The following is a 13,315-nucleotide window of genomic DNA, read 5'->3' as shown; positions in this document are numbered from 1 at the left end:
CATTTATTCTTATGAGAGATGGATTCATGTGTGGGTCACTACTCATGATACATGGCTCAATGAGTTTGACTCAAAAACTACACAGTTAAATCCAGATAGCAATATCATAATTTGACTTGTGGAAAATATCTCCTACTTATCAGTAAATTAATTATTGCATTGATAATGAACTCTTAAATAGAGTTTATTGATGCTAATTATATGTAGTCAAAAAATAGAATTAACTAACAAAAACTAAAAAGAAAGCCTAAATGACCATTAATTAGAACTAGCTAAATATAGCGAGAAATGAAGATACTAAAAATAATCTAATATTTAGTGTTTTTTGAATATGTATTTAATTTAATATGCCAAGAAAATCTTTAAGTTGCTTTTTATCTACAAATTCCGAGAACCATTTTCTTTTATATGAGGCAGAGCCTCAAGAATCCTATTGGTGACTTTCATGCCAAGAAAGTCCTAACTTTGTTGGCACAATTGTAGTTTGAAGACTGAAACAACAATACTCACATCTTTGTTGGTTTTGTTAAACTTCTAAAGATGTGAGAAGATCTCTTTAGAGTATCACAATAGAGAGAGAGAGAGAGAGAGAGAGAGAGAGAGAGAGAGAGATTGTCCATATGGGCTTGAAAGTATGGGAGTTGATCTATAAGGCCAAATGGATAGCTGAAAGCAATTTTATATTGGTGTTCAGTTTAAACATGGATCTCATAAAGCCTATAATAAAATCAAATTGAGAAAAATACTTACAAGTGGTGCTATTTTTCAATTAATGAAACTTATATGAAATAGCATTAGGATAATACTCAGTTATTGCACTTAGGGGTTTATACTACATTACCATTATCTTCTAATCCCTTGTTTACTTAGATTGCTTGTTAATTATTAGGGAATAACATCAAGATGGAGATGTAGTGGATTTTATTAACCCCCCATTTTCAAGTTCCTTGATAGCTGTTTCTGTGTTAGGATAATTATCTATGATGACAGATATTTTCTTTACACTATTTATTGTTTTTTCCCTATTTTATTTTACTTTCCATATTTGGCATCTTATCATAGATTTTTGTTGGGTTGTTAGAGAAAATTTTATTTTATATCTTGCCACCACGACTAGCATTTTTTATCTTAATGTTATTTACGAGTTGCTAAATAATTGAAGGTAACTACTTAGTGGTGTATGCTAACCTAGGGGACTACATAGTGGTGTTGGAATATTTATAGGTTGTTGGATAATTTATGGAGTATTATCATAAGGGTAGTAAGAATCAATAAAGTTTCATCCTAATAGTACGATAGTCTACAGGCATCTTGTTCCTTTCAAAGAAATCACACTTTGAATTTTTAACCTTCTACGATCATACCTTCTTGGTGCTTATGTTTATTACAAACAAAAGGGTTACCATGTACATCAATGCTCTTATATATATATTTTTAATCTAAGTTCTCCAAACGGGTAGAGATGCTCTTATATCCACCTGTGCATCATAATATTTTCTATTAACTTTCATTGTTATGAAGTATGCGTACATTTTGTTTACTGGTATTGCAATACATTCTGATCCAGGCTTGGGACTAGTTGGTGGAGGTGGCAAGGATGATGGGACAAATAGACATCTTGAAGGGTCTTGTGTGTAGAACTCTTTTGTAAGGGGGAAATCATCAACTTCTTTTGTTTTTTATTGAATGGCTCTACAAAGCAGCTTCCTTCTTCAAACTATTGCTTCTGCAGCTCAGGCTATTTTTCTTTTGCCTATTTATTTTGCAGCCAGTCTCAAACCATCTTTCGATGCCCTTAGGAGCTTTAGGTGGATCTTTGTCACAAAACTTCATAGTATATTTATTCAAGATAATCGGAGTTCCTTTGGAGGGGCCATTGTTTGTTAGAGTCACCCATGGACTCAATTGTTCAGGTGCATTCCACAAGAGAGCAGCAAGAACAAAATAGTGCTTGGTTATGGGCACAATGGATTAGATTGATAATGGGTACTACATCACAAAATGTACATATGATACCTTGCTTATAAGGCAAGGTTGATGCATTAGAGTAGACACGATTGTGACACGTCTCTAAATCATATACAATGAGACAATTAACACAATAAATGTTAAATGACATAGGACCCAAGAATTAAATGTCAAAACATAAGAGCTAATTGACAACTAAATCTGCTATAAAGATCCCTATGACCTAAGTAAACTTAACATGTGAATAGGACCTACTAGTGAACTAGTTAAATAAAACACATTATTCACGCCATCACCTCCCTTAAGGGAAAACTTGAGGAGTAGTAGACATATGCAAATTAAGAAAAACATGAAGATGACTATTGTTCCCGGCTACTACTATTGTTCCCGGCTACTAGGCCACCTTAAATACCATTTACATTTGCAATCTCTCACAAATGCAGATATGGAGAAAATCCCAATGGAACAAGTCCTCTCCAAACGATAGAAAATAGAAGAAACAGAAACAAGTGATGAAACAATTTTGACGGACTCATTTATACTTCACAAGGACTACAACCATCATGCATAGGAAGGAAAGAGAGAGATTATGTATGCTTCCATAATGTATGGTGGCCTACTGAAATGGTGAAATCTTAAGAAAAACATTATCCAATGCCTACGTACAACATCTATCACTTTAGGAAGAAGTTATACCAAGTGCAAATTCAAGTTTTTTTTTTTTTTTAGTTAGGGATAGGTAGGAAGAAGAATCCATATTTATTAAGATCATTTCACTCAACCACATGCTCACGTGTATATGCCAAATCAAATCAGAAGGTGACAAACTAGGATCAAGAGCTAATTGACGTTGAAGTAGATTCAAAGACAAATGTGATATGAGAACAATTATGCCATGAGTGTCATCAAATATGAGAGATAACCCCTCTATTTGGTTCTCCAAATCTGAAATATGAGAGTCCACAAACAAGTATGAAATACCTATCAAGTAATCATCCCATAAGATTGTATTTAAAAGACAATGGTTTATTTGCTCCAAAGAATCATTGGAAGCTCTCAATGATTAGCAATAGAAGATGGAGGCGTGATCTCAATTGGAGAAGTGAGAGCCATAAGAGAGGTCTCTTGACCATCAACAGACTCGCTGCATCATATTCAAGCTTGTCTAATGTATCATCATCAAAGGGTAGATTATCAACATCATCAAGTGGAATGAGGCAATCTGATGTAGGATCATTTGAGAATGGAGGATTTGTTGGATCTTGATAGATCTCCCAAATCTTGGTCCAAATTGTGCATGGGAACTTGATTATTGAAACATGATTGTAGGTGTCCAAGAAGATGCTTGCACTAATACTTGTACCAATCAATCCTAATGAGTCCATAAAAATGATGAAATAGATTGAGCCACCTACACTGTGTCAAGATGCTTTTATGCCAAGAATTACAATTGTCCTTAGATGATTATAGAACGATAAGTTGCACAACCATGATCGCAACAATGATACACTCCTCAAATGATTAATTCAGACATTGATACATAATATTTGACTGAAATGAAGTGATTTGATCAAAGAAAGACTTTTCCAAGTGCCAACATGTCTGATTCATCCTTTAGAATGCAAGTATGGAAAAGTCTTAGTAAAATGTACTTGGGGCAAAATTTGAAAAAAAATAATGGATGGCTTGAAAGAGCTCCTCACTACCTTTCCAGCGATGCAAGGATTGGAAAAATTGGAGATTGTGGGAAAAAGTTATGAACTTGAGAGCCAAATAGAAAGATCCAAGTTCAAATAGCAATAACTTTCACCAGTAGTTAGATCTGGTAATGAGACTTGCACCACTAGAAAGTACACAAAACCAATGTTCTGATGATACCTATTTGCCAAAGTCTGATTTCTGGATCAAAGATATGAATTTTTTATAGGAGGGCTGGATTTGTCTTGCAATTATGACACTCTTGGGAAAATAAAAAATTACCAAAATCAAATTTGGCCAAAATGGATTTTTTTTAATGGAAATAAGAGTTTTTGGGCCTTTTGAATGCAATGACAACTTTCATTTGGGCTAAAACTTCAAAAGTGTTTCAATGTTCGTCAGATTTGAGCTTCTAACCCTAGTTCTCAACTATATCAGATAATGGCAAAATTGAGTGACATAAAAGCTATATTTGACTTACATGGACACTCTAAACTCATGTTTAGCTTATATTTGCACTACTATGCCTCATAATGAACCTGCAATACAAAGCCACTAAAAAACTCCAATGTTGAGGTCCATTTTGCATCATTGTGCACCCAATAAATGCTTGATCTCGATTATCTTTTGTAGATCTAAAGCTGTGTCACGTCCCTTGTTTACAACCCTAATTATGAGTTTTCTATTTCTAATTTTCTAGATATAGTATTCAATAATAAATAAGAATAAAATATAAAAGATTACAAGCAATAACAATAATATCAGTTATAAAAGTTAAAAAAACATAAATACAATTATAAATAGATAATCAGTACTAGAATGATAATTTAATTAGATAAAATATAATGATAAATAAATTAAATATTATTATAATCCATATCATAATTAATTTTTCTAATAACTTTCAAATACATCTATACCAATATATTACTATTCTAAATTCAATATTGCAATCTTTACTCCTTTACATAAATTACTATTCACTGATATTAACATTTGAGTCCATTTATATCTTAAAGACTAATGATTTATATTAATATTATAAGAATCAATTAACATACAATAATTTGCAATTTATTTAAAATATAGACGTGCCTTTTAGAAGGCAGCCATCTCATTATTAGGTAAGACATATTCTTCTTGTTCAGTTTATGTATTTTCAAGCCAATCTAGTCTTGCTTTTATTTCTGCCAATTTATCATTAACAACTTGTAGTCTAGAACTTTTATGTTCTACTTGAACTCTTACAGAATGTAACACTTTCAAAGAGTGTTCTGAAATCCTTTGGGTTTCAGTACAACTATTTGTGAACATAGTTGTCAGGAAAGAAAAAATTCTGTATATACATAAGTGTGGGTAAAGTGAAATTTAGTCTAATGGATCTTTTGCTCATATTACATAAGGATTGATAGTGATAATTATGGAATCTTAAGTTAAACCATAGTTTGTAAATTTTAAATGATCTCTTGATTTTATGGGGCGAATAACATATGGGTGTGTTTATGTGTGACAATCTGAGTTATCAGTTTGAGGTCAGGTTCAAGAGATCAGTATGCAGATTGCTTAAAATCCTAGAACTGCGTTTCCCTTGGATCCTCCGGTACTTTTTGGGGTTGGGCTCTTTTTGGGTTCCTCTGTACAAAAATTGAAAAAACATATAAAATCTTAAATTTTAATTTTAATAGAGTAGCCTAAAGATAGATCATAAATACATCATTATGCTAAAAAATATAATTTTAGATTTAAAAATAATGTTAAATTATAAATATCAAAATTAAGTATATTATGGTCCCCTAAGTGTGGATAACACATCCACAGTATATTAGCTATTTAATTATGTTTTATTTGCTTTCAGATATTACATTCTTGCTTTGGAGCCAATGTTTGAATCATTGGTTTCTGCCTCAGTGACAGATGAATACAATCTGGAAAAAAAAGAATGTTTCATGAAAGATGACACATTTGCTAACTTAAATTGGGTTCCTTCACACTGGAAGACAATTTTTCTAGCATGTCATCTTTATTCTGTTAATTTTTTAGCAGAGTTGTAAGCAGCATTGTGAGCAAGTACCAGAGGAGGGCTGCATAGCTATTGCTATTAACTGATTAAAAAAACAAAATAAATAAATAAAGCCCTCATGTATTTCCTGTTGGTTCATTCTGGATTTGAAGAGGACAAGTCTGTACCCATTTGCCTGGACCCTGATGTTTACATAAATGGATCAACCTGGAATCTGGACAAGATTCAAATTGGACCTTGATCTGAACTTGCAGAGTTATGGATCAGTGACAAAGATATGTAAATATGTGTTTGTGTATTAAGCCTGGGGATTAAGTCATCACAAGATGAACTCCATGACCAGTCAATTTGTTAGTGAGGAAGGAACAACGAAAATAATTCATTTCATTGGGCTTTTCATCCACAATCTTTCTGCATGAGCAAAACTTGTGGAACATGTGATGCCTCATAAGTCACCCTTCTCTCATAATTCCAACCAATGTGGGATTAATCTCATAATGATAATCCTAACCAATGTAGAATTATTCTCATAATTCTAACCAGTGTGGATAAGTCCTTATATTTTTTTAGGGATATAAAAGTCAATATATCAAGTGTGTTATTGGTCAAATAAATGATCATCTGCTATAATTCAAGTACCAAATTTTATGGAAGCAAGCTATACCTGTTCTTTACAAGGTACATTTATGGTCGACAAATAATTTGCAATTGATGTCTGAAGTCAATTCTTCTCCAGGGCTTCTACTTCCCTTTCTATGTTTGTACACATTCATTTTTCCTTCTTTATCAAGTTCTAGTTTGATTTTCTCTTGGGCATTTAACTGTGATACAAGTTTTTCAATATGCATCAGAATGCTTTTAAGATGGCTTGTCTATTTAGGCATCAGTTTTGTCATAACCTTGTTATTAGACATGCTGGTACCCATCTTAAAATGTTTTCTATTCTGTTTTACAATCAAGGGCACAACTAATTATCATCATCTCCGTGTAAACAGGAAGCAGGAGGGAAAAAGGTGAATATAGACTTTGGTGCCACAACTGTAATAGGTGTTCTTGCTGGGTTGCTATATGGTGGCAGCAGAGAAGCAGTTGCCTCAGCTGTAAGTTATTAGAAGCTGTTTTGTCAAATCAGTTATATATTTTCTTCGCCAGTCTCCATTTGCTTGATAACCATTTGAACTTGTATTGGGTTTGTTTCTATTACTCGATAGTTTGTGAAGTTGAAAGTTTATTTCATCAAAAAGGTATGGTTAGAGATGTAGTGTGCAAATCTCAAGTGGCTCAATAGATAGGATATTTTACTTTTGCCTCAAACATCCCCATTTGTCCTGATATATACATTCATCTTCCTCTCTTCATTTGCAGTGCCAACTATTCAATTACAGTCATTTCTGTGTCTTCCTCTGATATGTCTTGATTCTTTTCTGAAATGTATAGAAGTACTTGGATGACCAGGAAGCCTATTATTTACCTCAAATGTGAATCTCTATGTCTATTTGAAGATTGGGTTGACATGTGTGTACCATTCAATATAGCTTTTTTCTGGTTTTAATTTTCTCTCATTTTCTATTAATAAAAAAATGTAGTGCTCAGATGCATTATGCAAAAAGAAAATTAGAAGGGTGGTATCATGCCCAACGAAAACATTGTCCGGATAGAGTATGCAGTTTGTAATCAGTCAATCCACAAATCTACTATTATATTATACTTTATAAGAAACCAGTTGAAAAATCGAAGATGACAATATGAAATCCCCTCTTTAGTGGAGGGCCTGAAGTAAAACTTTGTGGCTCTAATATAGAACTTCAAAACTCTGCAATGGGCCAAGATTAGATCGGTTTACAGTTTGGTTCTCAAGCCTATTATTTAGTAAACTAGGAGGTTTGAGTGCGACATTTTATAATCTTTCTTATTGATTTGCTTCCTAGATTGATTCTCAATTGCTGGACCATCATCAACTTCTTTGTTGTTCCTTGTTTCCATTGCCTACCAAAATAGTAAAATACTTGTCATTCCAAAACCTTGTTCTTGGGCAATATTACGTGTTTCAGGGATGTAGGGACTTCGGGGAAATGTCTACCATCGAACTACCTTCGCTGCTGATGTGTGGATGTTGCTAAGATTTTCCCTTAATTTAGTGACAGCTTGGTGACCTTGAGATGTCTACGGGATCCTTAGTAGTCTCTTGACTGCTTACAAAACTTCCAAGCATCCCATGTTGAAGGAGGAAGAAAAGGTTTATATTTTTTAAATAAAAAATTGTTTGCTACAAACCCTAAGCCAGGTGGTCTATGGGTCTCACCCAAGCCTAAATACTCAAAAAACCATATTTCCCAATCAGTCCCAAATTTCAATAAGGTTACAAGTTGCAAGAGTGAGAAAGATTGTAAATGAGGGCATTAATGTTTACGAATAGTGAAAGTAGGTGAAGTATGGAGACATTAACATATCATCGAGTCAATGCATTATTCAAACCCCAAGGTATGGTTTGGTCCTTTTTGAGTTTTCTCATTTCATTGTTCAATTAAGTATCTACTTACCAATTTCAGTTTAGTTTAGTAATTTATCTAGAACCTAGGGCTTTACAATTTAAATTGTTTTAAGTACAAATTGAATTTTACAATAATTATCAAACCTGAATGTTTAAATTTGACAACATTATTCAGGTGTTCAAATTTATTTGTTAAATTATTTATAAATGTTTCTTTTGCAAAGTTGCATAAGTATTTTATTAGAAGTTTAAAACTCTAAATTTATAAGTCAAATTAGAATTCCACTTTTTGTTGGTTACCATTGTGACATGTATGGTAAGTTGGTAACCATAAATTTCATTTCTTGTAGTATTACTGCAATTTCTTCTCACAGAAAGTGAAGAGGATCATGAAGAGCCTTGGGCCAATTCTTTTATACTACCCTAGCTTGTTGTCTATTTTGATATGTTTCTAGTTCTTCTATTGTGTAGATAAATTAGTTTACTTTTAGTTTTATTGAACTTTGCTAAGAGGATCTGTCTCACCTCTAGGAGTGGGAAGAAGCTTGTAGTTGTGCATAGTGCCTTGCATCTCATTGACTACAACACACTTATGTACAAGGGGAGTATTGTAGCTTGATGGGATGTTGAGCTAGAGGAGTCAACATGAGTAGATGATGTAGCACAAATAGGATTAGTTGGTATTGCTTTGGAGGATCTTTAGTTTGAGGAGTTTAGTAGATTGTGTGATGAGGACTTTGGCATAGATTTTGGGCATGAGTGATAATTTGGGACATTGGGCCATTCTATTTTGAATGTAATCATTGTTTTGAATATAATATAAATATATAGATATTTGGCACATGCATTGGTCATTCAATTAAATATAAAATATGTTTAAATAATTTGAAGTTTCCATGTGTTGTATATTTTTTTATAATAAATTTTAAGTACTATATATATTTACATTGTCGTCCTTTCACTATCCTAGACTCATGCCATCTCAAGATCCATTCCCATGGCCCCTCATCTTGAGATTCCTTGGAGCATACTTCCAAAGCGATGGCCTCACTTGCAATCCATTCCCTATATTCGAAAGTTGTGGCAATTCCACAATCATGTTCTATATGTTATACTAGATCTGGTATAGACTAGAACGCTAATTCCACTTCTAAGGTCTGTGAGAGTAATCTATGGATATTTTGAAAGGTACTCCATGCAATGGAGTGGGTACTACCCTAATGGGGAAGACCTATTTGAGGTAATTCAGGTTCATGCATACCTTCTAAGCAGAATATTGTCACCAAGATAGATTTATGATGGTTGAAATATTTTTAATAAAAGGAAATTTTGAGTGAGGTGTTTGACCATAATGAAAATCTTTCTCACAATATTTCTAGAGATATAAAAAATATCAATTTTGACAAATTACCAAGCTTTATTAAAACTAATAAAGGTCTCGTGGTTATCTCTTGAATTCTAATTGCACTCGGACACTTTACTAAGTCTTCACTATATATAATGATTTTTTTCCATATTGTCATGGAGCCCAAGGTTTGTGAGAGTATAGAAGACATGCTTAGGGGTGGCGTTCAACAAATTAGAATGGATCATGAAACCAAAATAGGCTAATGTAGGCCATAATAAAGTAATTATGGTAATTAATAGAGTCGTTAGGATAACACTTGTACCAAGAGTCGCAACGGTTGGTTCTCATAACCAACATGAGCACTATATGTAGGGAGCATTGGGAACTGGAATGGTATGGTACCATTGGGAACATTGGTAATATAATTCCTTGTACAATAGGTAGTGATATTTTACCATCTCAATGTAATTTGTATGTTCTGGTTAGTGGTATAGTATTATGATTGCATTGGTATCTAGTTTATGTGTATAACTTCCATACTTGGCATAGGGCCCTCTCCACATTTAAGAACAATTCCTAAAGATGCCAATCGATTTAAGAACAATTCCTTCTTGGAGTCTTCTTCATCAGGTACATCTAATTCATTGGTTCAGAAGCTTGCAAATGAACTTCTTTCTCTCAAGAAGCAAATATCTCAAGGTTCATTTGCGGCACCATACAGGGATATTCCAAGGCAACCCTATCCCAATGCTGCAAATAATTATGCAACTAAAAATCAGAATAAGCTTCCTCCTCTGAAGAGACTTGTGCTCAAAGCACCACCAAGTAACATAGCTACTGGTTACTTTGAAGCTGATCCAATGAATGATAATCAAGATGAATATCCTTCTGAGGATATTGCTGCTCTATATCATGATGATTCTCAAGCAGCTGGCGACTCTACTATTGGGTACATACAATAAAATGATGTAGATCATGAAATTGATTTTGCACAAGCTTATGCAGTTATGACACATTCACAAACCAAGTTGGCTCAACAACAAGAAGAGCCTGAAAAGAAGTTGGACATTCCTCAAATGCCCATTACCATTGCAAAGAGGGGAACAACATTACCTAGCCTACTTAATGATCTAGCTAAAAATCAAGTAAGTGCTGATCAAACTACTCCTACTTCTAGTATTTCGAAATCCAATATGCCTAATACTAGTGCTAAAACCCAGGCTGAACATTTCAATTCTTCTTTAGCGAATTCTTTCCAGGCCTTTTGATATCATAGGCCATGCTAAGAAGACTAAAATTCATATGTCTGATGTAGAATATCTGCAGGCCTATCTGGATCAGCTGGATAGACTTACTAAATTTGTCAAAGAATCCCATCCTACTTAAACTCATTTGGTTGCCCCCTTGAAGTTAAAAATATGCCAAAGAATTTAGTAACCATTCCATCCTTAGTTCCAAGAAAGATTGAGCCTTTCTATCTTTCCCTTCTAATCAATGGTTTCAAGTTAAGCAATTGTGTCATAGATTCCTCTGCCTCTGATAATGTTATGCCAACCAAGGTTGCAGATGCTTTAGGATTGATTATTCTATGGAAAATAAACAAGTGCCCTTGAAAGGACAAATCAAAGATGCTCAGTTTGCCTTTGAGTCTTTCTGAGACAAAAAGATCAAGGTGACCGTCTTAGTTGCTAATGTACCAGCCTCCTATGGTATGTTACTTGGTTGCAATTTTTGTAAAGATGTAGGAGGAGAACTCAATATGGATATGATTGAAGCTAGAATACCAGTTAAAGGTGTTATGCAGAAGTTGTAGCCTGAAAGAGAAACAAAGTATGTGGTAGTCAAGTCCAATGATCCGCATGCTCAAATTCTTTTTGAGTCAGCCAGAATGGGTAATTACTACCTACATGCCAATGAAGTATCCAAGTTTGCCAAAGATTGAACTGATTTTGAAAGTTCTTCATTACTATCAGACACTGAAAGATTTGCTGATGCTGTTGAAGTCATTAAAGAAGATGTTATTCCTAAGGAACGAGTTATTCCTAAAGGTGATCCTATGGATTGTTTTAAAGATGAAGAAATTCTTCTCAAAGGTGATTCCACTAATTCTCTTGAAGGGAAAATCATTCTGAACGATTCTGGAGCAAGTTCAAGTAGTTCTACTATTGTTTGGATTATGGAATTTGATGGTAGTTGTGCTTCTATGGGGTCCGGTGCTGGAGTTGTTTTTATTTCACTTGATGGTGAATTTTTCCCTTTTTCTTACAAGTTGCAATTTCCTAACACCAATAACACAACTGAATATGAAGCCTTGATATTAGGGTTGAACATTGAGCAAGCTAGAGGAATTCAAAATTTGCATGTAAAAGGAGATGCTGAGTTGGTAGTATGTCAAGTCAAGGGTCAATATCAAGCGAGGAATGATCGACTTAGACATTACCGTGATTTAGCTTGGGATTACATCGAGTTGTTCGATGCTTTCAATATTTTAGTAATTCCTAGAGAGCAGAATGATTGGGTTGATTTGCTTGCTGTTTCAGCCACTTTGTTACTCCCACACCAAGATTTTGAAGACAATATATATGAAATATAATTGGTTTATTGACCAAGTATTCTAGATAATTGTGAATATTGACAAGTGTTCATCGATGATACTCACATCATCAATTTTCTTGAAACAAAGGAAGGTTTTGATGAGAAGTATTTTGAAGGAAGTGAAAATGCCTTGAATGAAGTAATTTCTGAGATAGATCGTGAAACTGGTCATGAAGTTATTCAGCTTAAAGGGAATCAGATTCCAAAGGGTTTGGTTTCCTTGGAAAAGCATTTTGACAAGCATGATAGGTATGTTAAGGGGCAACAAAAGACAAGGATGAGATCTATAGAACAATATGAGAAATTAATGTTGGTAACTGGTGCATCGAGGAAGAGAAGGAAACGTTTATCACCTTGCTGCGTGAATACAAAGATGTTTTAGCTTATTCTTATGAAGATCTCAAATCTTTTCGTCCCAAAGAAGTACAACATGATATTCCTCTTAAGTTTGGCGCAACTCTTTTTTGCTAAAAGCAGAGGCAATATAATCTCAAGATTTCAGGTACCATTTTGGTTGAAATTCAACAGATGCTTGAAGTAGGTATTATTTTTCCTATTCATCATTTGTCTTGGGTAGCTAATATAGTTCTTGTTAGAAAGAAAAATGGAGAGATTCCCATATGTGTGGATTTTCGTAATCTCAATTAGGCATCTCTCAAGGATAATTATCCATTGTCGGTCATGGACCAAGTTTTACAAGTTGTTATTGGTTCTGAAATGTTATCTATGTTAGATGGCTTTTTAGGTTACAATCAAATTGAGGTCCATGAAGATAATCGGTATAAGACAACATTTACTACCCCATGGGGAACTTTTGCATATAGGTGGATCCCTTTTGGTCTTATCAATGCTGGAGCAACTTTTCAATGAGCAATGGATCTCACTTTTGATGGTCTGACCAATGACAATATTGTTGTATACTTGGATGATTTGACTCTTTATTCCAAACAAGTCAAGATAATTTCTTTCATCTTCGACAAGTTCTAGAAAGATGCAAACAACATGGCATCTCTTTGAATACCAAAAAATCAATTTTTGGTCTGATGGAGGGCAAACTTCTAGGACACATTGTGTCGAAAGAAGGTATTAAGATTGATCCATAAAGGGTACAAGCAATACAAAGCTTATTTTTACCATCAAGTAAAACAACAGTTCATTCTTTCTTTAGAAAGGTTTTTTTTTTTGAGAAGGTTTG

The 13,315-nt window shown here is 33.9% G+C and overlaps 1 protein-coding gene across 1 annotated transcript in view; it reads left to right on the top strand.

Annotated features, from left to right (window-relative positions):
- Positions 1-13,315, top strand: part of LOC149539599 (Mitochondrial import inner membrane translocase subunit Tim17/Tim22/Tim23 family protein) — a 116,336-nt gene that overhangs the window by 77,555 nt on the left and 25,466 nt on the right. Inside the window, exon 4 of the mRNA XM_089800828.1 lies at positions 6,682-6,786. Within this exon, the coding sequence (XP_089656954.1) occupies positions 6,682-6,786 (105 nt within the window). The remainder of the gene's footprint in view (positions 1-6,681; positions 6,787-13,315) is intronic.

The sequence above is a fragment of the Cupressus sempervirens genome, chromosome 9 (assembly GCF_028749045.1).
Source record: "Cupressus sempervirens isolate cs-2001-9-10 chromosome 9, ASM2874904v1, whole genome shotgun sequence".
Taxonomy (NCBI): Eukaryota; Viridiplantae; Streptophyta; class Pinopsida; order Cupressales; family Cupressaceae; genus Cupressus; species Cupressus sempervirens.
The sequence above is the reverse complement of the archived record's forward strand: the minus strand, read 5'-3'. Positions and strand labels throughout refer to the sequence as shown.